At 33.1% G+C, this 24,363-nt stretch overlaps 2 protein-coding genes across 2 annotated transcripts in view; both read left to right on the top strand.

Moving 5' to 3' along the window:
• Window positions 1-8,682: 8,682 nt before the first annotated feature.
• LOC126493501 (olfactory receptor 150-like) lies at window positions 8,683-16,169 on the top strand. Its single transcript, XM_050130519.1, has 2 exons — window positions 8,683-8,705; window positions 15,212-16,169. The coding sequence occupies exon 2, from the start codon at window positions 15,225-15,227 to the stop codon at window positions 16,167-16,169; it is 945 nt and encodes a 314-aa protein (XP_049986476.1). The 5' UTR covers window positions 8,683-8,705; window positions 15,212-15,224.
• Window positions 16,170-22,959: 6,790 nt separating this feature from the next.
• LOC126493521 (olfactory receptor 150-like) overlaps window positions 22,960-24,363 on the top strand; it is a 39,546-nt gene continuing 38,142 nt past the window's right edge. The window contains exon 1 of the mRNA XM_050130536.1: window positions 22,960-23,880. Within this exon, the coding sequence (XP_049986493.1) occupies window positions 22,960-23,880 (921 nt within the window). The remainder of the gene's footprint in view (window positions 23,881-24,363) is intronic.

Genomic DNA, 24,363 nt, shown 5'->3' with positions numbered 1-24,363 from the left:
CAATAGAGTTTATTCAAGTAACAACCTATATAATCTCCTGACAATTCTTTACGGCCCTTTGTGTGGTTGCTTATATTTGATTAATTGGCCTAGGTCTTTTTAGACAAACCTCACTTAAATTAATTTGGAAGTAAATTTATTCAATACTGTTTTGTTGCTTAAATGTATTGTAGATGGCATTGATTTATTGGCAAATGATTTAAAATGTAGATTTCTGATTTGTGTCATTAAGCATTTGAAATAAACAATTTGCAACTCTGAGATTTGAAAAGAATATAGAACTTTTTTTTAGTGTATATAGAACCAAAGGATAGCCTCTGTCATGTTCCTACAAAAAGTTGATTCATTATCTTAATCTAGAGGTACAATTATTAAAAAGAAGGAGCAGAAGCACTATTAATATTTATTATTTGTGCATCATTCATTACACTGCCTTTTGACTCCTCCTCAATTTCAAATAATTTATATTCATATTTCTAGACATGTAGAGTTATGGTGTTTTTCTTTCCTTCCTTTCTGCAGTTCAGACTCAGAAATTATATTCATTCACCATTCACTACAGAATACATTTGTGTCATTATTCACGTGGGAAATGATAAAATTTGACATTTTTTTCTCACCATTGGCAAGTATCATTCAGAAAATCAATAACAATTGTGAAGGAAAAGAATGGTCCAGAAAGAAGACCAATTTTAATATAAACTTGTTTACTATGATTTTATCCAGTTAGGTGTTTGATTCAATACATCAAGGACAGATTACTAATAAACAACAACAACAAAATCTGTAGTAGAAAATGATTATGTTTATGCTCAAGGTCACTGAAGAACTCTATTTCAGAATAGTCACTAGATTCTCTGCCTCCCTCCCTCTTTTTTGAAAGACTTTCTTTTAGAATCCACTGATTCTCTTAACTAAACCTTCTTATCAACCAGAGTATTGACTGATATCAGCAAAGAAAACATACCAGAGAACTGATGGCATTTTGTTATTTGTTTGCCTTTATGCTGTTGGAAATAAAATGATTCAGCCCTTGAATTCCTTCTATGTTTTCAGCTTTTTAGTTAGATGCTTACTCTACCGACATCCTTTGTACTGCTTATGCTCTTTTATAATTTTTTTTTGCTGTAATTTTAATGCGGCCTCAAAGAAGACAATGAATGTTTGTGCTTAATTCAAACCTAACACAAAATCATTCCCATCTGTTTACTATGTAGAACTGTGAGTCTGTTGACTTTTGATTTCTGGTATTAAACAGGGTCATCTATAATGATGAATCAATAAATATAAAGTCAGAGGTGAAAAAACTACATTGTTACATTGTCAGTTTGCATTATCTTGGGAGTCACTTGGACTTTCTTGACGAAACCATTCAAAAGATTCTTGTGCCAATGACTGGGAGTTTGCTAGTCTCTGGTTATTGTGCGAAGCATTATCATCACAAGTGGTTTAATTTACACACACACACACAGACACACAGAGAGAGAGAAAGGTGTTACTTAGACTTAGAGTAAATACAGCTTTTTCTCCAGCATTTTTATTTATAATCTTACACTAGTAAGCCCAAATATGTTTTAAAGTAAATAAAGTTATTATTGCTAGAACAAGGATACTGTTCTCTAGAACAAGAAATCTATTAAAATGTTAAATATGAATAAACAAGGCTAAAATATCTGCAAGCTTTATATAGCTTTATATAGCAATCATTCCTGTCACATCAGGTAATCTTTTGGAAAAGTTTCCTTAATTTCTTTCTGTAAATAATATATTATTTAAGAAGAATTAGAATGCCCTGTGAAATGCATCTTTTCCCAGTCACACTTGCAACTATTGAACCTTAACAGTACAATATAATAGGATGTAACATTTCAATTTTATCTTAATTTTACCTGTTTCCTCAATATTTCTAACTGACCTTCCAATAGTATAGCAGCTTATCTCAAATAAACTATTTTATTAACTACATCATTCTCTTTTTATTTTGTTGAGTCCAAAGTTCAGTAGAATTCTTATGACAGTTTCTAATGAATTCAGAACTTTGAAAACTTTTTATGAAGCATCTGTCTACCTATTGTAGCAGTAGCCTTCAATACAATAATTCCCATTACTATAGCAATAACCAGTTAAATCATGTGGCAAGTTTTTCTTAATACTCTATCAACAAGCTTCTGCACTAGAATCACCAAAGGTGTGTCTCACCATAGCCTCGACATCTTCACTTGTATCCATACTGTTAGCCTTGCTCTACAAATGTATAAGTTTTCAAAAGCTGCATTTAAAAAAAAATACTAGAATTAACACAGGTATGGAGAGTACAAGGTTAATAAATGATATTATAATTATTAGGGAGCCATCACACAGGCCTTTTCAGTCATAAATAAGGTAATGATACACATGCTACAAAAGGGTAACATTGACTTAATCTAAAAGACAAATAAATGTAGTGATCATCCGCAAAATCAGACTTTCCTTCCCATGCTATAAGAGAGTGGAGGGACTTGTTAATTTCCACAAGTTAGTCTGAACTGAATTGCCAAATTGCAGGAGAGGACTTGACATTTCAGTTCCATTCCATTGAATAGGTTTATTAAAAGTAGACTAATTTCTTTAGTTCCATTTGAACTATATCTGAGTCATCTTAATTCTGATTAATAATATTTTCCTTTAGGGAAGCCGTCAGGGCTCCAGTTGATAATGTCTCTATTAAAAGTATTCCCAAGCATTCAAAGGTTCTCACTCTTACATTGATGTCAATATACCCAGTTAGAATCCTTGTTGGTAACCTTTACCCCACAAAATGGTAGATTTGGGGAACTGGTAGCACATTAATTTCCTGTCCTCTAAAACTAGATTCATAATCATATATAACATATTATGAAAATCCTGGGTAGAATTAACTAGATAACCACACGACAGGTTTTATTTAGATATTAAATTTCATTTTCCATACAAATAGGAATTCCTTGTACTCCCACAGTATAATTTATAATTTTCTTACCCTCCTCTATAAGCTTAGCAGTTTCTTAGTTGTGATTAGGATCAGGTGGCCAAGAAGATTCATCAGCTACCACAGGGATATTCATATCTCCCCAAGGAGGTTAATTGGAGGATTAGTGGCATAAGGACAATCTGTACCTATTTAGTTACCACACATTGCATAGCAGTGAATAGGGCTGTAGCATTCAAAGTTTCCCTAGTCAGTAAAACTATCATCTCCTCTTTGTCACACAAAATTTTAAACTGTCCCTAGGTGGGAAGATCAGCCACCTGCTTCAAAGACTTTTGCATCTCTTCTTTCTCAGAGTCATGTCATCCATATCAGTAGCCAAGGCTTCCAATAGACTCCTCCAGTTCATGTTGAATTTTTATGAATTTTGATGATAACTACAACTTTTGGTTTTTTTTTTGCAGAAACATAAGCATACCCTTGGCACCAACATAGCACTTTAACTTGTTTCCATACTGATGTTAAATCTTCTTGTATCCTTGTAATATACAAGTTGATACAATTCTGCAATTTTTTTCCACAATACAATGTCATTAAACAGCTGTTGTTTTTAATTTATTATCATTTAAAAAATTAACGTTAGTAAAGCATTATGCAGTTTATCCATGAGTGTTCTTATATCCCCCTACTGTTTAAGAGTACAATTAAATCTTTCAATAATTGCTTGTCTTGTAGGATTATATGGTATCACTGTAATGTGTTTTACTTTATAATGTGAAAAAATTGTTTCATTTTACTGGAAACATATTGAAGGGCATTATCATTATCAGTAGGTTCAATATAGACATTGCCTCTAATAATGTGTGTAATTATAGAATCAGCCTTTTCAGAATTTAAAGTAGATTCACATTGAAATCTAGAGAATATATATGCAAGTTTTCTTCTAATTAGGGCAACTATTTTTCTGCTTCTGCTGTTAATTGCCTTGGGCAGTTTAAATCCAAGTCATCTTGCAAAATTTGAAACAAATTATTTAATTCTTCAGTAGTGAGTCCATGGTGGGTTGGAACCAGTTAATATCACCCAACAATTTTTGAAAATCACTGAATGTGTGCAATTGATTTTTTTTCTAAAGGATACACTGAGTGTGTACTCTTTGTGACTGAATTCACTCTTTAATTCATTTAAATCCTAAATAATTTAGAGAATCAGTGTATACTCTTTGTGACTGAATTCACTCTTTAATTCATTTAAATCCTAAATAATTTAGAGAATCTTTTTTTTTTTTTGATTTTTTTCTGGAGCAATTTGCAATCTCCAAAAGGTTAAAATTTCTTGTACTACATTAAAAATTTTTCCCCTAAGATTTCTGTATCAGAAACAGCACATAAAATACCATCCTTATAATGGTAATAATGGAATGAAGAAATTGTTTACAAACCATTTCCATTGGTTGATGCACAAAATGGTGACTTAAAGTTGGGCTGTTTAAAAATCCTTGAGGGAGAATTTTCCATTGCTCTCTCTTTTCAGCCTGGGCACTATTATAAGTAGGTACTACAAAAGAAGTTTTTTTTTTATCTTGTTTTTATAAAGGAATAGGGAATTATATTGTAAATTAATAACTACAATAAACCAATATTTAGGTGATAAAGAAGGTAAAGGAACTCTGGGCTGTAAAGATCACATAAGTTGAATTATTTCATTTTCAGCTTTCAAATCAATTAATATTCTCTATTTTCCAGATTTATTTTTTATTGCAAAAAAGAGAATTCCAAAGATTAGTAGTTTCTCCAATGTGCTTAGCATCTAGCTATTCTTTTGCTAGCTGTTCAAGCAACTGTAGTTTTCTTTAGCTAAGTGACATTGCTCTACCTATAGAGGCTTATCAGTTAGCTGCTTCAAAGGCAGAACATTGCATTACCAGAAGTGGCTCCTACTCCAAGTTTAAATAGCCAGTTTTTATTTTGTCCTGCTGTTTAACAACCTGTGATTTTTCTTGATAATTTTTTCCAGTACTTTTTCCAGGAACATTCTCATTTTAAACATTATTTTATATTCTGTTTCTGAAATTGTGAGAATATTAATTTATGATCCCCATTTTTGTAACAAATCTCTCCCCCATAAATTCATGGCCATATCAGCCACATAAGGCTTTAGCATCACTAGTTGTCCTTTAGGTCCTATACATTTGATCTATTCTACATTTTGCTAAACTTGAGATAATATCCCAGTGCTTAAAAACTGAGTGGAAACTTCTTATAAATGCCATTTGGGATTCTAAGATTCTTGAGAAATTATAAATATGTCAGTGCCATTTCCCATTAAATCTCCAATCTCAATGTCATTTACTTGCGATGTTAGTTGTGGCCTGTCATTATTAATAACAGTTTGCCAAAATATTTTCTTTTCACTACCTCCCAAATCCCCTGGGCTGCATATTGGTGCTGTTTTACTTTTAAGACATGGAAACAACAACATTTGAACAATTCTATCACCAGCTACTATACTCATAGTATTTTTTACATTTATTTATAATATCATCGATAACAATCTATATAATCATAAGAGGTAACTATAGGCAATATTCATGGAATATTCATATAAAATTCTAAACAGAGGATTCTTTTTTACAGATCCCAAATAAAATATTAATGTGACTTGTCAACTATTAATAGTTTGGAACAAACAATTTATCTGTATTTTATTCAGTGAAAAAAATAATTTTTGTTGGTGCTTTATCGGCAAGTGATAATTTTTATGAACTTTTGACTTAGCATCCATATTATTTAATAACTTACAACTAATTTTGTTTCAAGTGTTACATTTTTATAGATTTTAACCAAGAGTGTACAAAAAGCAGCTTGAAGAGCAGAACCAAAGCCTCAACAATGATAGATAAGTGCATACCCAATAATATGGCTTAAAATTATAAATTTTGTTCCTTTAGTTCATTTACAATGAAAAGTAAGTGTTAATTTAGGCATTAATCAAACATTTAGGAGAAGAGAACATTCTCCATACAATGAATGACCAATACCTCTCAAAATTCAAAGAATCACTGGGTTAGTATTTTATGCCAAGACCACTACTGTCTTTGCTAGAAGTTGGACTTGTTTTAATCTTTTCTTTCTTCTAGGAAGGGACCACTATCTGGAAAAATTTAAAAAAAAAGCATTTAAACCAAAATTAAGTAAACAAACAAGAAGTAAATTCTAAGCTGTGGACAGGCCGTGCTAGCTTAGGCAGCAGCTGCAGTGAAGCTCTGTCCATCTTTTCATTGAAATTCAGAAGCTGATTCTCTGTGCTGGTCGGTGCTTGACTGAAAGAGCTCACAGGCAGCATGTAGCATTTTTTTTAAAAAAATGGAAGGAGCATTTTTCCTCCTCTGTTTCTACTGGGAAGAGTCTTTTTTTTTTTTTTTTTTTTTTTTTTTTTTTTTTTTTTTTTTTTTTTTTTTCATTTTTTTTTTTTTTGAGACAGGGTTTCTCTGTGGCTTTGGACCTTTCCTGGAACTAGTTCTGTAGACCAGGCTGGTCTCGAACTCACAGAGATCCATCTGCCTCTGCCTCCCGAGTGCTGGGATTAAAGGAGTGCGCCACCACCGCCCAGCCCTAAGAGTCTTTTTCTTTTTCCTTTATTTTATTTTTATGGGACCTATTTATTTCTAGGCCTCGATCCAGCATTACCCTTCTTCTACTGTGAAACTCCTCTTTTCTTGGTTAAGCTTTTCTCTTTTTTCCATCAAGACATTTTATTTTCTTATTTCCTTTACTTTCATCTTCTGTATTAAGAAGGGCCTTTCCCTTTGTCTCAGGAACCATTTCACTTGTTGTAGCTCCTAAGATGGGGAATTTAAATTCCTCATGACCTGGAGTCCTCTTAACTTTAGAGCACCATTTTTTTCCCCTCCAGACCTGGAGAGTATTAATAATTCATTCTATAAGCCCCCACATTGTGGTTTAAGCCTTATTATGTTTTGCGTGAGTCTGTGTAAGAAATATGGTCACTCCAGGATGAATTTTTACTTGCAGCAGAAGGAGAGGCAGTTACTGGATTCCATCTCCAAGGTCTTTTTTTTTTTTTTTTTATTGTTATACAATTTGTATCTTAGCAAGTCAATTTCCACATACCAAAAAACTCTTATTTGAAACTCCTGGAAGGAAACAAATGTCAAATCAAATCAGATCAGTCATAGACATGTTGGCTTTCCACATCCTTTCACTATCAAGCCTTGCAGAGTCCTAGAACCCTTCAGGTAGAATTCACATAAGATTCAAATTCTGTAAGCAAAAGGTAGCAATACCCAAAGAAAACAGTTACAAAAGGCAGTTCAGATCCCAGCTGCTACTACCCTAGAATTCAAGCTAGGTGCAGTGCTCTGCTTGTTCATCTATTTGCCTTATCTATCTGTAGGTATGTATATACGTATATAGTATATAATGTATATATTACAATATATTGTAATATTTGCATTATGCTACTATATTCTAAATACTGTCTTTTCACTCACAGATAATTATAGCTAATACCCACCCATCAAAGAAGCCACTTGAAAATAAATAGAGTTCATCATAGAAAACCACAACTGTACACACTGATGGATACATCTACACTGTATCTCTTGCATCTGTGTCTCGGGAACCTCACAGAAGATGGAGTAGAAAGCTTCTAGGTGACTGAACTTCAGGAAGTATATTGTGAAATCGTGTTTCCTAAAAGTAGTTGCATAAAGACCAGTGCAACAGCAAAATCAATGGACATGTTAATTAGAAAAAAGGTAAGTTTCAGAGTATCACACCTAAACAAAGAATTATAAGCAATTAATGTTGCAGGAAGGATATTTAGCCTCCCCCAGGAATGAGGGTCGTTGTTACTTATTCAAGGAAGAGTGAAGCAAAAGACTTTGGAAGAAAATGACTCAGAAGTCTATAATTATATATTTATGCATATATTTGTAAATATTGGAAGGATGACAACTTGTAAGGGCTAGAGGGAGGAAAGAGAATTGGGAAGGTGGTTGTTGTTGTTGTTTGTTTGTTTGGTCTTTGAAACAAGGTTTCTGTGTGTAGCTTTGGTGCCTGTCTTGGAACTAGCTCTTATAGACCAGGCTGGACTCAAACTCACAGAGATCTGCCTCCTAAATGCTGGGATTAAAGGTATGCACTACCACTGCCCGGCTAATGAGACTATTTTTTTTTTAATTATGTTTCTCTAAATGTAATTTTTCACCAAATGATCTATCATGAGAAATGTTTTTGTATCACACATATTTCCACTCTTCCTAAATTTATTTTTATCAGAATGAGGACTCAGCTCTTCTCCTGAATAAGAAGTCCTTCAAGACACTCAGACCAAGTTTGGAGTGTATAAATTTCTTAGCTTCCATGTCAGTCAAAACTTGTCAGTTACCTATAAGTAAAGCCTACCTTTCTCTTTGTTCTCTTGTTTGTAATTGCATTTAGCATTTCCTGTAGTATAGGTCTAATAATTTCTTGAAGTTTAGAATTTTTAAATACAATATTTTTAAAGTTTCAGGAGCTCTCATGCCACCTCTATCATTCCTGTAGAAACACTCAGTTTAATGAGAAGGAAGGGCAACTATTTTGCAAGATTGTCTGAGTATAGCAATGGAATATGGATCCCTAATTGTTGATGTTCCCAAGAGTTGAAGAGTAGAATTAGATTATATTGGGAGCTTATTAATCATTATTTTCTCCTGATAGATATTAGTATTTTTATCCAGCATACAAAAAACGTCACATCTACCAAGCTCTAAGGAGGAACAAGCGACTTTGTGATCCTCATCAGGGAATAAAATTGGTCACTCAAGGACATTTTGCTAGTCCTTAATAGCGTTTTTAAAGCCAGTTACCCTTCGGAAGAATGGGGAAGAACAATAAGAAGCTCCAAATGGTAGGAAGAAAGAGCCACTTGTTTCCTGGCTGCTTAGCCCTGAAATAACAACTCAGAAACTGTATTAATTAAATCACTGTTTGGCCCATTAGCCCTAGTGTCTTATGTGCTAACTCTTACACTTTAATTTAACCCATCTCCATTAATCAGTGCATCACCACGAGGTTGTGGCCTACCAGCAAAGTATCAGCACATCTGTCTCTGGTGGTTGCTCCGTGGCTTCTCTCTGACATCACCTTTGTTTTCTCATGCTATAGGCCCAGAGCAGTTCCTTTATTAACCAATGATATTCACAGCATGCAGAGAGAAATTCCACCTCACCAAGTTTTCTGGGAAAAAATGGTATATTTGAAATTCAGTCTATGTTTGTAATTTCATGATCATCTGTGTTCCTTTCTTTCCTAATCCATATAGAGATACACATAGCATATATGTGTACTACAATCATACTTTCCTGGAGCAGTTCTCTTTGACAAACAGGCTTCCACAAACACCAATGTCTCCTGTTGGGAAAAAAAAAATCATAGCAAGCACTGCTTGTTTACATCTTTCACCAATAAGTAGTATGGGATTTGGTAGCATTTCCTTTTAAATAGAATATATTGCTTTTCAGAAGTACCATAGGGAAAGTCTGATACAAAGTTCTGTCCTCAATTTACGATTTAGTAAGGAAGGGATTTTGGCATACTATGTAACAATTATATATTACAGTTAAATTTGTTACTGGACATCCTACTAAAGTGATTTACAGATTTAATATCATACCAATCCCCATGGCATTTGTCAGAGAAATATAAAAACAATCTTAAAATTGATAGGAAAGTACAAAAATTCCAAGAAAGTCAAAGCAATCTTATATAAAATAAGTAATACTAGAGTGATTACCAGGCCTGGCTCTAAGTTACAACCCAGACCCAAGGAAAGGGAAAGTTTTCATTGTTTTTGTAAAGTTTGTGTTAATTTAGATAAGTTGTTTTGAGAATCTTGTATTCTATAATTTACTTTATTGTTATTCATTTCTAATATATATTTTAGCTTATTTGGGGTTTCTATAGATTCAGTTGTATTTATATATTTAATCATAAGTAAAGATTGTTTTTGCTTATGCTTTCAAATATGGTGCTTATAAATTTCACTTAACTTTCTGAATGCCCAACCTAAACTCTAAGCTAACAGAACTAAAGTGATGAGTTAGAAAATTGTCCTGTTGATTATCTTCAGTAGAAATTTTTTCCTTGTAAATGCTGTTCATATTTTATCAAAAAAAACATTCTGAATTCAGTGGTAGAGAAAGTTATGAAGAAGACATGAGATGTTATTGGAACACTAATTCACACGTTGTGAGTGACTGAGTAGAATCAATAATAACTCTGAAAGATTAGGTAAAAATTATGTAACCACTATGTGATGGTTTCTTTCCACTGCTTATCTCTCCAAGGACTGAAAATTCTATAAAAAAAAAAAAAAGGAGGGGGGGGNTCCATGAGTACTTTTAGATATTGCTTATTTATGCTAACCAATGATTAAATTCATTTATGTAGTAATTATTTGTCTTAATATTTTATGTAGCTGTTATTCTTTATTAATTATGTTAACAAAAATCTCATATTAATAGTCTGAATTTACTGAAATAAAAATTTATAATTTACAAATTTACTCCCTATTCTTTCTAAATATAGAATTATTATAGGAACTAAGGTGAGCTATAAGATACTCTTTATGACAAAAAATGAAGAGTATTTCAAAGGGCAAGAAAAAGAGTAAATAAGCCTAAATGAATTGTTCTTATTTGATCGATATTTAGCTTTCTGATTACCCAACCAAAAATTCTAGACAAGTGATGAAAATACACTTTTTCTATTTTTTATCTTCAGTGGAAATTCTTTCTTCATGGACATTTTTATATTTTACAGTCTTTTTTTTTTTAACTAGCAGAGTATACTGAATGTTCTATGCTTCTTTCAAAACTAAATTCTTATTGTTGTTCTTTAAAAACCTAAAGGAGTGAACTTACCTTATTCCTCTTGGGATGTTATCAGTCTTATTGTTGTTTTTTGTAAAGACCAACTAACTATTGATGGTATCCAACTTAGCTGGCACCAGAATCCCCATTTCTCCTCCTAGTTGTCATTATTAGTGTTGGTTGTCACTGTTTATAAATTATCTAAAACATCTAAATTATTTTATGTTAGGTGGTCAAAAAGTTGTTTTTATTAAATTCTTGGGTAAATTTTTCCAATAGAATGTTTTTTGCAGCTCCCTCATACAATCCAAGCAAATTTGGTAGGTGTCAATGAAAGTTATAAAATCAGATCATTTTAGTTCTTTTTCCTGTTATTTCTTTTTTTTCCTTTTGAGGGAACTATTTAAAAAAATCATTTATATTTATAGTTTCATGAATATTTTACATACTTTTACTAAGTCTATACTTTAAACAGAACTACCACAGGACTATATTACACAAGTGAGAACCACTGGGAGATATATATTAATTCTGGATGTTGATTTCTCCAGAGACAATACTTGAGAGATGAGACTCCAGAGGGAGATGATTCTCACTACTCTTTTTCTAACTAATCTCTTGATGTCTATACCTGCATATAAAATGTTTATACCAGCCAACCCTTGTAGAACAAGTGACTTTCTGATTGCACTTTAAGGAACATTGGTTCAAGAGATAATTCTGTGTAATCTATCTCTCACATGTTCAAAGCTATTCCTCCTTCTACTGTAAGGGAAAGGAAAAGCTCCCAACATCTAGCTGTCTGGGAAGAAGGAGTGGTATGTCCTAATAGAAGTTTTTAGCTTATAAAAATTTGTTCTACATTCTGTTGTTATCAGACATGTGTTACTTTTTGCCTGTCAAGATCCATTTAGATTTTAAGATCCTCACTTTCTTTTTAAAATGAAACTAATAACACAGTTTTATTAATATTTATTTCAATTTAAAATTGTTTCTGAAATTTCATATGTGACAACTCTGTATTTAGATCATTTGAAATGTTTCTCCTCTCCTTTTCAACTTCTCATGTTCTGTCCCAACAACTCCCAAATTACTGACTTATTCAATAGTTATTGCTATAGACACATACATTGTATATGTCACACATAGGTATACACATACACACAAACAAACATGAGGATCCCATTGAGAGGATGTGTTTTAGGACTAACCAGTTGGGATTGAATAACTGTCATTATTTGAGTTAGAGTGTCCCCAATATGCTTATATATTTAAATATTTGGATACAGGTTGATAAACTTTTTAGAGAAGTTTAGAAATTGTTACATTTTTGTAAGAGATGTCGCCTTGATGGAGTACCCATGTCTCTGGGGATATGTTTTGAGGTTTCAAAGGCTCATTCCAAGCCTAGAGTAATTTTCTCTATATCCTGTCTTCAGCCAGGATGTATTTTTCTCAAATAGATTGACACTGGTTATATCAGTCACCCCAGGACAATCTTTATGTTCAAGAGTAGTTGGTCAATGTATAACAGATTTCACAGAGTTTTTCTGTTTTGTTTTATTTATTTCGGTTTTGGGTGTGTGCTTTTATTTGGTTATGGTTTGGTGGTTTTATTTGGAGGTACATCATTTTATTTTCTTTATTTAGGGAAGTTTGTCATTGTATTGGGTTTTTGATTCTTTATTGAGAAAGAACTTAAAGTTGTGAATGTTATTTTATTGTAATGATTTTTTTGTAAAAAAATGTTAAATTATTGAATAAAACACTAATCTTACCTTAACACCAACAAAAATATGTTAAATAGGATAAGGATATAAGAGTAAAGCATAAAGGAAAATTGCAACATATAACTGTGGCAAGTCTACTTAAGGTACTTTTCTGTAAAAGTCATGGCATCTGATATGGTCAAAAAGAAAGTTTTATTTCTTAATATTATCTAAAATACCTTTGCTTCTACCATGCCCTGAGTTAGAATCATCATCATTATGCTGTGTTTCTAAATACCATATTTAATCCTGTGTCTTATTTACCTATCTATTTCCTTCTAGTCTACAGAATCTTGAAGAGTAGATCTTCTATGTTCTTTATCTTCCCATCCTGATGGCCACAGAAAAAAGGTTTAACACTTTTAAATTTGTTTTAATATTGGTTTACATGAATAGTCCAACGGTATCTATCTACTCATAACAATATTAGCACATAAGTATTCATTACTATTACTAATAAATTTCATGGCAATTTCTTATTTACTATCATCCAAGTTACTGATGTAATGCTGTTTGAAACAGAATTAAGTTGAAAATATACAAAGAATAAATAAACCTATGAAAGCATCTCTCTCTATATATATGCTTTGCATCTCAATTTACTGAAAATAAATACAAGTCTTTATATTTAAATATTATGGTATTTTGTGTTATCCATATTTAAGATGCATTTGAGAATGGGAGTTTAAGAAAACTAATACAGTACAGATATTGGGGAATGCTGCCATAAGCACAAAGGCATATAAACATTAAGGTCACATGTAGTGGTATTTTATTTGTATTTTAAAAGATAAAGCTTGCCTGAAGAACAGAAAAGTAAAACAGCAACGCTGCCCAGATTATAGGCTAGTCAGCAATGACACGTCTTTAATTCCTGTAACAACACCAGCTTGTCATAGAAACCAGGCAGTAGTGGTGCATGCTCTTAATCCCAGAGATAGAGAGGATTATAAAGTGGGAGGAGGCAGCTCCCACTCTCAGACTCATTCTGAGGTTTAGTGAGGGCAGAATCATAATTTTCAGACAGAGATCTGGGTCTGAGATGGTTGCCTTGCTTTTCTATTCATCAGTTAGATCCCCAATATCTGTCTCTGAGGTTTTTTTTTTTTTTTCATCATGCTTCAGTGACACAGAGTTGAACAGAAGGTCATGGAATTTGCTAGAACTGGTATGTAGGGCAAGTACATTAAGTTGGTCAAATTCACAAGAATAATTAGATCTGTCATAATTTAGCAACAGATGATGGGTCTTCTGCTCTTGACACTAATATTTCCTGGAGCATCTTTGCAAATGACAATAAACAGTAAAACAGCAAATGAACAGACTGAAAGATATAGATGGCCGTGTATCTTGGTGAGTTCTTTTTACTGTAGCAGAATACCAGAGTATGCTGCTAAAATAGAGTGATGAGGACTGTATTTATCTTTCATAAATTTCTGAAGATTGAGAAGCTGAAGACCAAAAGCCATATCTAGGAAGTTCATTTTGTGCAATGGTGATTGAGTAAAGCCTGAAGGAACAGAGGAATTCAAATGAAAGATATAAAGAAAGGCACAAAGTCAGCCCCACATTAGCATCCCACTCCTGTGGTAACTAACTAGTTCTCATGTCAGCCATATTCAGTTTGCAACATAACCTATTCTGGTTATATCTGTTCATCTTTTTCAATAGGCAATATTGAGTGTTAAATTTCCAACACTCCCAATTGGGAATACATCCAGCTACATTATGTGGTTCTCAGCATTTTTAGTAGAGGTGTACTATTATCAATGAGGTCTTCTTTCAATAAAAGTAGTTAGGAAAATAAGAAATCTCAAGACACCATATAAATTACTGTTACAGTGGACATGGCTTAATCATATCAACCATTATAAAGGATTTCTCCATGATTTCGTATTGACCAAGAATGGTGACTGTTGTTCTTTGTGGAAGATAAGCAATCTGAACTGCTAGGTCTATAAAAAACAAGTGTCAAACAAATAATTATTAGATATCTCACCTGAGACTGTTGGTGAGTTTCCTACAACATCATCAATTATTCTGAGACTAGTAGATGTTTTATCTTCTCTATTTCTAATCTACTGGCTTCTTAGTTCATTTTATGGGTCTGATTTCCCTAGTCAATTACCTAGAATTGTGGTGGAGAATCAGAAAGTGGTAGACAATTCCATTGTTTATAATTTAGTATAAAATTTCTAATTTATTCACCAATAACTATTTTTATATCTATTGATCTCTTCTGGACAATGTGTTTATATTACTATAAGTAAAAATTTTTTAGTCAATAGAGAGATGAATAAATAGGACATGAGAAATCCTTGAAACCTTCAGTTCAGTGTGCCAGAATGGTTTGCATGTTTTAAGAAATGAGAACCAGTAGAAATGATTCTTATGGAAATATTCACAAGAATGCAAATAAATATCTATATGATTATATCTTCACATGTCTCATTTCTACAGGATTGAAAAATCTCTGATAGTTTCAATAGAAAAGAAGATGGAAGACAATTTGAGATACCTAAAAATATTTGAATTCTGTTTCAAAATTCACTGATAGATAAAAGGATGGATACTCAAATTTTTTTCCTCTATATAAAGTTTTCTTCTCACAAAGAGTTCCCAAAAGAGAATGGAAGAAGTAAATAATACTGCTGTGGCTGAATTCATCCTTTCTGGGTTAACAAAGAATCCAGAACTCCAGTTGCCCCTATTCCTCATCTTTCTAGGAGTCTATTTAGTTACAGTTGTGGGAAACATGGGCATGATCATCTTGATTCTGTTCAGTTCTCAGCTGCACACACCCATGTATTATTTACTCAGCAGTCTGTCCTTTATTGACTGCTGTCAGTCCACTGTCATTACTCCCAAAATGCTGTTGAACTTTGTGACAGAAAAGAATGTCATCCCATACCCAGAATGCATAGCTCAATTTTACTTCTTCGGTGCTTTTGCTGTTGCTGAATGCCACATGTTAGCTGCAATGGCATATGACCGCTATGTGGCTATCGCCAATCCTTTGCTTTACAATGTAACCATGTCCTATCAAGTCTGTTTGTGGATGATAGTTGGGGTATATGGTATGGGCTTAGTAAGTGCCACAACTCACACTGTCTTTATACTGAGAGTGATTTTCTGCAAGGCTAATATAATAAGGCATTATTTCTGTGATCTTTTCCCATTACTGGAGCTCTCATGCTCCAGTACTTTTATCAATGAAATTCTTGCACTGTCCTTCAGTGCATTTCACATTATAGCACCAACTGTGACCATCCTTAGCTCTTACATCTTCATCATTGTCAACATTCTCCGCATTCAATCTACTGGGGGCAGATCCAAGGCCTTCAGTACCTGCAGCTCTCACATCATGGCTGTTGCCATCTTCTTTGGTTCGACAGCTTTCATGTACCTTCAGCCATCATCAGTCAGCTCCCTGGGCCAAGGTAAATTGTCATCTGTGTTTTATACCATTGTTGTTCCTATGTTGAATCCCATGATCTACAGCCTGAGAAATAAAGATGTCAAAGTTGCGTTTAAAATGTTACTCAAAAAGTTGTTTCTTCTCAACAAAGAATAATTTTGTTTAGCAAGAATGCAGCATTTGGAATTTGGAAGAGGGAATTCCATAAACAGCAATTAATAACACTATACGTGAATTTCTTGTTGGCACATGATATATGGAAGAAATGTACCCAGGGAAGAAGTGAATTCTCAACTTCATACCCATGGAGAGCTGCTACTCTCTGGCATAACCAAAGCTCCTTTCCAGATAGCAATTATATCATTACCTGAATAGTTCTCAAAGCTCTTTGCATGTTTTTCTTTTCATATTTACATACATGAACCCAACTCTCTTGAGCTTAGCCTTGCCTACATTAAGATCGGAATAAATGAATTTATTCAGTATCCTTTTGTTGTCTTAATGTTTTGGCTGTCTTGATAAATTGCCAAATGATTTAAAAAGTAATTTTCTGAGTAGTATAAGATAAATAATTGAAGCTGGCTGGTGATGGCACTTGCCTCTAATCCCAGAATTTAGGAGGCAGAGGCAGGCACAAAGCTATTTCCAGGTTGGACTCCAAAGCTACAGAGAAACATGTTTCAAAAAGAAAATAATAAAATAAGAGAAGAAAAAAGTTAAGTAGTTGCAAATATCAATGGGTAATTCTGAGATTTGGAAATTTGGAAAGTATATAAAACTCTATTAGTGAGTATGTAATCAAAGGACAGTTTCTGTCATATTTCTCTCAACAATATATTTACCTTATCCTAAACTAGAGTGGCAATGATAAACAGGAACAGATGACTATGTACTTTTATCAGTACAACATTCTTCATGCTGTTGTTGACCCCTCAGTTCCCAAAATAGGAAGAGGTATAGGTGCAATGAAATGAAGTGATATCTGATCATCAAATGAGTTTCTCACAAGTGGTCACACCAAAATAGCACAAGCTGTCTTTATTTATGCTTTATAAACACACATGTATTTCTACACTAACAAACATATTTTCTCACCTTACAACTTTAAACTTCAGCATAAACAAATATGTCAACTATCTTTTCCCCAACCTTTACATCAATACATCTTCTAAAGCAAAACCAATGCTTCCCATATTGTTAGCCTGGTGAAAATTCGAACCAGGTACATTCTATTTTTGCAAAAGTGGAAGGCGATAAAAATGTACAGATATTTTCATGAGCAACAGTATCATTCAGAACTTACCAAAGCATGTTTCAGAAATAGGGATGATGTGCCATCAGCAGTTGCATTTCTTCAACTGACCATTAACTTCATCGGTCCATCCTGTGAGCAGCAAATCCCACAAATCACTGCTTAAAATAAATCACACACAATTCTTTATACTGACAAATCTTTCCTTTAATTCTGAAAAAAACTGAAAGACACAAAACTGGAATGCATAGAAGATGTGTGTCTACAATTACAATATGCTTTCAAGCTAGTTTTATTGATGTTTCAAGGTTTTACAATTTATCCCAATAAGAAGTCCTGTGTGATTAGTCTACCTACTTCTCATCCTTATTTCAACATCACCCTAACCTTAATTGTATGAAAGTGTCTTATATTCATATCATTGGTGTTTAATCATAATGCAGTATCATGTCTTTTTGTTGTTATTGTTTTACCATCATGGACAATGTTTTAATTTCAAACATTCTTGGATATGCTTTCTCCATTTGTATCATGATCAACTTGTATGGCAATTCTCTTTTAGAAAAAAATAAATGATATGCCTTTTTTCAGCCATTAAAGGTTGTCACTAACTTCTTTGAGGTAAACTTTGTGCTGAACTATCCTCTTATTGCTGAAAGTGTTTTTTTTTTTCTTTTCTTACACAGATCTTGTCCAGCCTTCACAATTCTTGTATGTCTTATAGGCTACTTTCATGTGCAAAGATACACTGTTATTGCAGTCAACCACTACTATGGATCTTACATTCTTTCTACATGTTTCTTTGGTGATTCTTGAGTCTTTTAACAGGGCTGTATTGCAAATTTATCTCTTCTAGGATGTAAATTCTCTAAAAAAAGAACTCCAGTTTCTGTTTATGGATGGCACTATTGATGATATTTTCCTGGCTCTTTTTAGACATTGCTCATTTATGCTAACCAGTCCTTAAATACATTTATGCACTTTGATTTGTTGTCTTAATATTTTATGTATCTTGTCTTCTTTATTAATTGTATTAACAAATCTCACAGCATTAGTCTGAATTGACTGATATAAGAATTTAGGACACACAAATTTATATCCTATTCTTTCTAGGTATGCACAAGTATATTAGGTAACATTGAGTGAGCTATAAGATAGTCCTTACCAACCTTGATTAAGAACATTTTGAAGGGCAAAGAAAAGAGTAAAGAGGCCTGAGTGCACTGTTAATGTTTGATAGATATCTAGATTTTGATTCTCAACCAAAAATTCTAAGACAACTGAACTTAAGTGATGAGATAGACAATTGTTCTATTTGTTACCTTCAGTGGAAATTCTCTCCTCATGGAAATTTTTATATTTTACACACTTTTCTTTTAATCTAGAAAAGAGTATACTTAATGACTTTTACTCTTCATTTACAATTAATTTTTTATTGTTCTTCTTGAAAATGTGAAAGAGTGAACTCATCATATTCCTCTTGGGATTTTTTTTTCTTGTAAAGATCAAGTAACTATTGTAGCCTTAATGGCATCTGCCTTAACTGGCACCAGATTCCACATGTCTGCTCTTAGTTTTTAATTATTACTATTGTTTGCCAGCTTTTAAATATCATTTAAAATATCTATCTAAATTATTTTTAACTTGGGTGGACAGAAAGCTGATTTTTTTTAAACTCTTGGGTAAATTTTCCAAATAGTGTTTTACAGCTTCCTCATACAATCGAAGAACATTTGGTAGATGTCAATGAGAATTACAAAGTTCAAATCCTTTTGGTTCCTTTTCCCATTCTTTATTGTTTTTTTTTCTTTTGAGCAAACTATTTTTTGAAAGACCTGAACACACACACACACACACACACACACAAATACACATTAGTGTTTCTTGTATACTCTTCCTAAGTCTATACTTTAAACAGAACTACTCTAAACTGGACTACATTAACAACTGAGAATCTCTGGGGAATATATATTAATTCTGGTTGTTGATTTCTCCAGAGATACAATTTGAGGGTTGAGACTCTAGAGGGGATATTTTCACTATTCTTTTCCTAACTAATCTCTTGTTGTCTATACCTGCATATAAAATGTTTATACCAGTCAATCCTTATAGAACAAGTGATTTTGTGATCCTGCTTTAAGGAACATTATTGGATCAACAGGTAATTCTGTGTAAACTGTCCATCACATGGTCAAAATTATTTCTACTTCTAGTGTAAAGGAAAAGAAAAGCATCCAACATCTTGCTGTCTGGGATAAAGAAGAGGTATGTCGAGATACAAGCCTTAGCTTGTAAAAAATCTTAAACACTACTTTGTGTAACTTTTTACCTGTCAAGATCCATATCAATTCCAAGATCTGCACCTCCATTTTAAAATGTGACTGATAATACTGTTTTGTTAATATCTGTTTCAATTTAAAATTATTTTGAGAACTTCATATATGAAAACTCTGTATTTATAAGATTTTAAACATTTCCTTTCTCCTTTGCTACTTCTCCAGTTCTCGCCCAACTAATCTCAAAGTACTGACTTCTTTAAAAGTTATTGTTACATATATACACACATGTGTCATATATGTCATACATATATATTGTGTGTATATAATATACACATAAAACATGAGGAACCCATTGAGTGTTGCTCAGATGTGTATGTTTTTAGGAATAACTAGTTGGAATTGAATATTTCTCATTATTTGAGTTAGAATGGCCTCAATAAGCCCATATATTTTAATATTATGATACATGTTGGTAAATTATTTAGAAAAGATTTGTTAAAATTTATTGAAAAGACCCACAAAGACAGTTATTGTATGTACTCACTCATAAGTGCTTTTAAGCATAAAACAAAGAAAACCAGCCTACAAATCACAATCACAGAGAACTAGACAAGAATGAGAACCCTAAGTGCCGGGCGGTGGTAGCTCACACCTTTAATCCCAACACTCACGAGGCAAAGGCAGGTGGATCTCTGTGAGTTCAATGCCAGCCTGGTTTATAGAGCGAGCATAAAACAAAGAAAACCAGCCTACAAATCACAATCACAGAGAACTAGACAAGAATGAGAACCCTAAGAGAGCCATTCATGGATCTAATCTACATGGGAAATAGAAAAAGACAAGATCATCTGAGTAAATTGGGAGCATGGGGACTTTGGGAGAGGGTTGAAGGGGAGGAGAGAGAAAAGGAGTGGAGCAGAAAAGAATGTATAGCTCAACAAAATCAATAAAAAAGAAATGATAAAAATATTGAATAAAATACTAATCTCATCTTTAACACCAACAAAAATATGTGAAAGAGGATAAGTCTACAAGAATAAAGCTTAAAGAAATATTGCAACTTTTATAACTGAGGGAATGCTCAATGTATCTTTCTTTAAAAATTATGTCACACGATACTGGTCCAAAAAAAAAAAGAAAAAGTTTAATTTCTTAATATTCTATAAAATACCTCTGTCAATATCATCCGCTGAATAAGAACAATCATCATTCTGGTGTGGTCCTTCAGGACACTTCTAAATACCATAATTAATTCTGTGTCTTGTTTGGCTACCTATACCCTTTTAGTCTACAGAATTCTGAAGAGCAGATCATCTTTTCCTTTACCTATGTAGCCGGATAGTCACAGGAAACAATACTTAACACTTTTAAATTTGCTTCATTATTTTTCCATGTTAATATCCTAACTCACATATCTACTCAATCCAGTAACAGCTCATAAGTATTCATACTATTTATAATAAATAAATAATAATAAATAACTTACAGAATTTCCTCCTCCAAATTATTAATAAATAATAAATTCCCTGGCAATTTCTAATTTGCTATAATCTAAATTATTGATATAATGCTGCTTCAAGGCGGAATTAAGATGCACATTTAAGAAGTATAAATCTATGAACACATATATGTTATATGTATGTGGTTCTTTGCATCTCAGTTTAGTGGTAAGAAAACACAACTGTCTGTCATTAAATGTTTTTGCTATTTTAATTATGATTTATTGATATTTAAGATGCATTTCAGAATAGGAGCTTAAGACAACTGATACAAATTCAGTACTGAGGCGTTCTACACCAAGGACAAAGACATGCTAACATTAAAGTAACACAAGTAGAGCTGAAGAGTAGGCAGTGGAATTAAGTGTGCTTACAAGAACTGGGATGCAGCTAAAGTTAAAGTAGGTCAAAAGTCCTCAAGAATGGTTAGATCTACCATGATTAAGAAACAGATGATCGTACTTTTCTGATGGAGACTAATATTTACTGGAATTTCTTTGCAAAGGACAATAAGCAGTAAAAGATGCCAGTGAACAGACCCAACGATATAGAAGGTCATATGTCTTGGTATATTCTTTTTACTGTAATAGACTACTAGAGGAAGGTAATGCATGGTGAACTAAACTGTATTTATCTTGTCAAGAATTTCTGAAGGTTGATAAGCTGAAGACCAAAAGATTACATCAAGCGAAGTTGCTTTTGTGGAATGGTGATACAATAAAGCCCTAGGGACTAGAGGAGTTCAAATGAAAGTTATAAAAAAAAGGACCACAGTCAACCCCATGTTAGGATCCTGTCCATGTAGTAATTAACCATTTCTGAAGACAGCATCAGAGTGCAACATAACCTATTCTTGCTGTAATGGTTCATCTTTTTCAGTAGGCAGGATTGGGTGTTAAATTTCCAACACTCCCAATTTGGAAGACAAATTCTGTCATATAGTGTGGATCTCAGTGTTTATAGTAAAGGTATACTATAGTAGAAAAAAGCATTAAAGGATTGGTAATAACTTCTTTCAATAAAATTACATATAAATAAGAAATCTCATATTACTATATAAGCAACAGCTTCAAATAAATATAAGTTAAAAATATCAACCCATAAAATTAGGAAGCTATTCCTTACGGTTTAGAATGATCCAGAATTAGGACAGCTATCGCTGTGAATGTTAATCAATAACAAATTCCAAGTCTAAGAAAAACAAAAATTATAAAATATCTCACCTGAGTTTGTTGGTGAGTTTCTTCCATCTTCAATTATTCTGTGATTTCTGTTTCCTAACATTACCCTGATATACTGTTAATTATATTTAATAGACCTCTTTAACCAATTCTTTATTTTCTATGTGCTTGATATATTTACACACTAGAAGATGTTTTATTTTCTTGATTTCTAATCTACAGGCTTTTTTAGTATATTGGGGGGAGTTTCATTTCCCTAGCCAATTGTCTAGAATTGTGGTATAGAAATTTTAGTATAAATTAAGCCAATTTTAATTTTTTTGACAAATAACTATAGAAATGTCTATGGATCTCTTGTGGATAATGTGTTTATATTACCATAAGTAAAATTTTTCATCAAAAGAGAGATACTATAAATAAGACCCGAGAAAATTTTAAAACCTTCAATTAAGTGTGCTAGAATTGTTTACATGTGTTAGGAAAATAGTACCAGTAAAAATAATTCTTGTAGAAATACTCACAAGTATGCAAAGATCTATATAATTATTTCTATGCATGTCTGATTTCTACAGGATTGAAAAATCTCTGTTTAGATAGAAAAGAAGATGGGAGATGATTTGAGATTCCTGGAAATGTCTTTACTCTGTTTCAAAATTTATTGAGTGGTAAAATAATGGATGCTCAAAGTATGCTTCTATATAAAGCTTTCTTCTCACATAGAGTTTCCACAAGAAAATGGAAGAAGTAAATAATACAGCTGTGGCTGAATTCATTCTTTCTGGATTAACTGAGAACCCAAAGCTACAGTTGCCCCTATTCCTCATCTTTCTAGGAGTCTATTTGGTTACAGTTGTGGGAAACATGGGCATGATCATCTTGATTTTGTTCAGTTCTCAACTGCACACACCCATGTATTATTTACTCAGCAGTCTGTCCTTTATTGACTGCTGTCAGTCCACTGTCATTACTCCCAAAATGCTGATGAACTTTGTGACAGAAAAGAATGTCATCCCATACCCAGAATGCATAGCTCAATTTTACTTCTTCTGTGCTTTTGTTGTTGCTGAATGCCATATGTTTGCTGCAATGGCATATGACCGCTATGTGGCTATCGCTTATCCTTTGCTTTACAATGTAACCATGTCCTATCAAGTCTGTTTGTGGATGATAGCTGGGGTATATGGCATAGGCTTAGTAAGTGCCACTGCTCACACTGTCTTTCTGCTGAGAGTGATTTTCTGTAAGACTACTATAATAAACCATTTCTTCTGCGATCTTTTCCCATTACTGGAGCTCTCTTGCTCTAGTATTTTTATCAATGAATTTTTTGCACTGTCCTTCAGTGCATTTAACATTATAGCACCAGTTGTGACCATCGTTAGTTCTTACATCTTCATCATTTTCAACATTCTCCGCATTCAATCCACTGGGGGCAGATCCAAGGCCTTCAGTACCTGCAGCTCTCACATCATGGCTGTTGCCATCTTCTTTGGTTCGACAGCTTTCATGTACCTTCAGCCATCATCAGTCAGCTCCCTGGGCCAAGGTAAATTGTCATCTGTGTTTTATACCATTGTTGTTCCTATGTTGAATCCCATGATCTACAGCCTGAGAAATAAAGATGTCAAAGTTTCCTTTAAAAAGTTACTAAAAAAGGTGTTTCCACTGAACAAAGATTAATTTTCTTAAGAAATATAATGTAGTGTTTAGAATTGGGAGGAGGGAATTCTGTAAGCTGCAGTTGATAACATATACGCGAGGTTATTGCTAATAAATGATTATTGGGAAGAAATGTACCAAAGGTAGAAGTGTTTTCTCACTTTGATAGCCATGGAGAACTTCTACTCTTTGGCATAACCAGAGAACCTTCGCAGATAGGAATTATATCATCACCTGAACAACTCTCAATGCTCATTTATATATATGAACCAAACTCTGTTTCAGCCAGCCTCCCATACATTTAGTTTGAAATAAATGAATGTATTCAGTATCCTTTTGTTGTTTTTCTGTTTTGGCTGTTTTGATAAATTGACAAATGATTTAAAAAGCAATTTTCTGAGTTGTATAAGGTAAGTAATTGAAGCCAGTCAATAATGTCACTCACCTTTAATCCCAGAACTCAGGATGCCGAGGCAGGCA

The sequence above is a fragment of the Alexandromys fortis genome, unplaced genomic scaffold (genome assembly GCF_014885135.2).
Source record: "Alexandromys fortis isolate MF-2015 unplaced genomic scaffold, M_Fortis_MF-2015_v1.1 scaffold_335, whole genome shotgun sequence".
Classification (NCBI taxonomy): Eukaryota; Metazoa; Chordata; class Mammalia; order Rodentia; family Cricetidae; genus Alexandromys; species Alexandromys fortis.
This window is presented reverse-complemented; position numbering and strand designations above follow the sequence as displayed.

What these genes read in the sequence shown, in the direction of transcription:
- LOC126493501 (XM_050130519.1), top strand. Translation starts at nt 15,225, where the DNA reads ATGGAAGAAGTAAATAATACTGCTGTGGCTGAATTCATCCTTTCTGGG.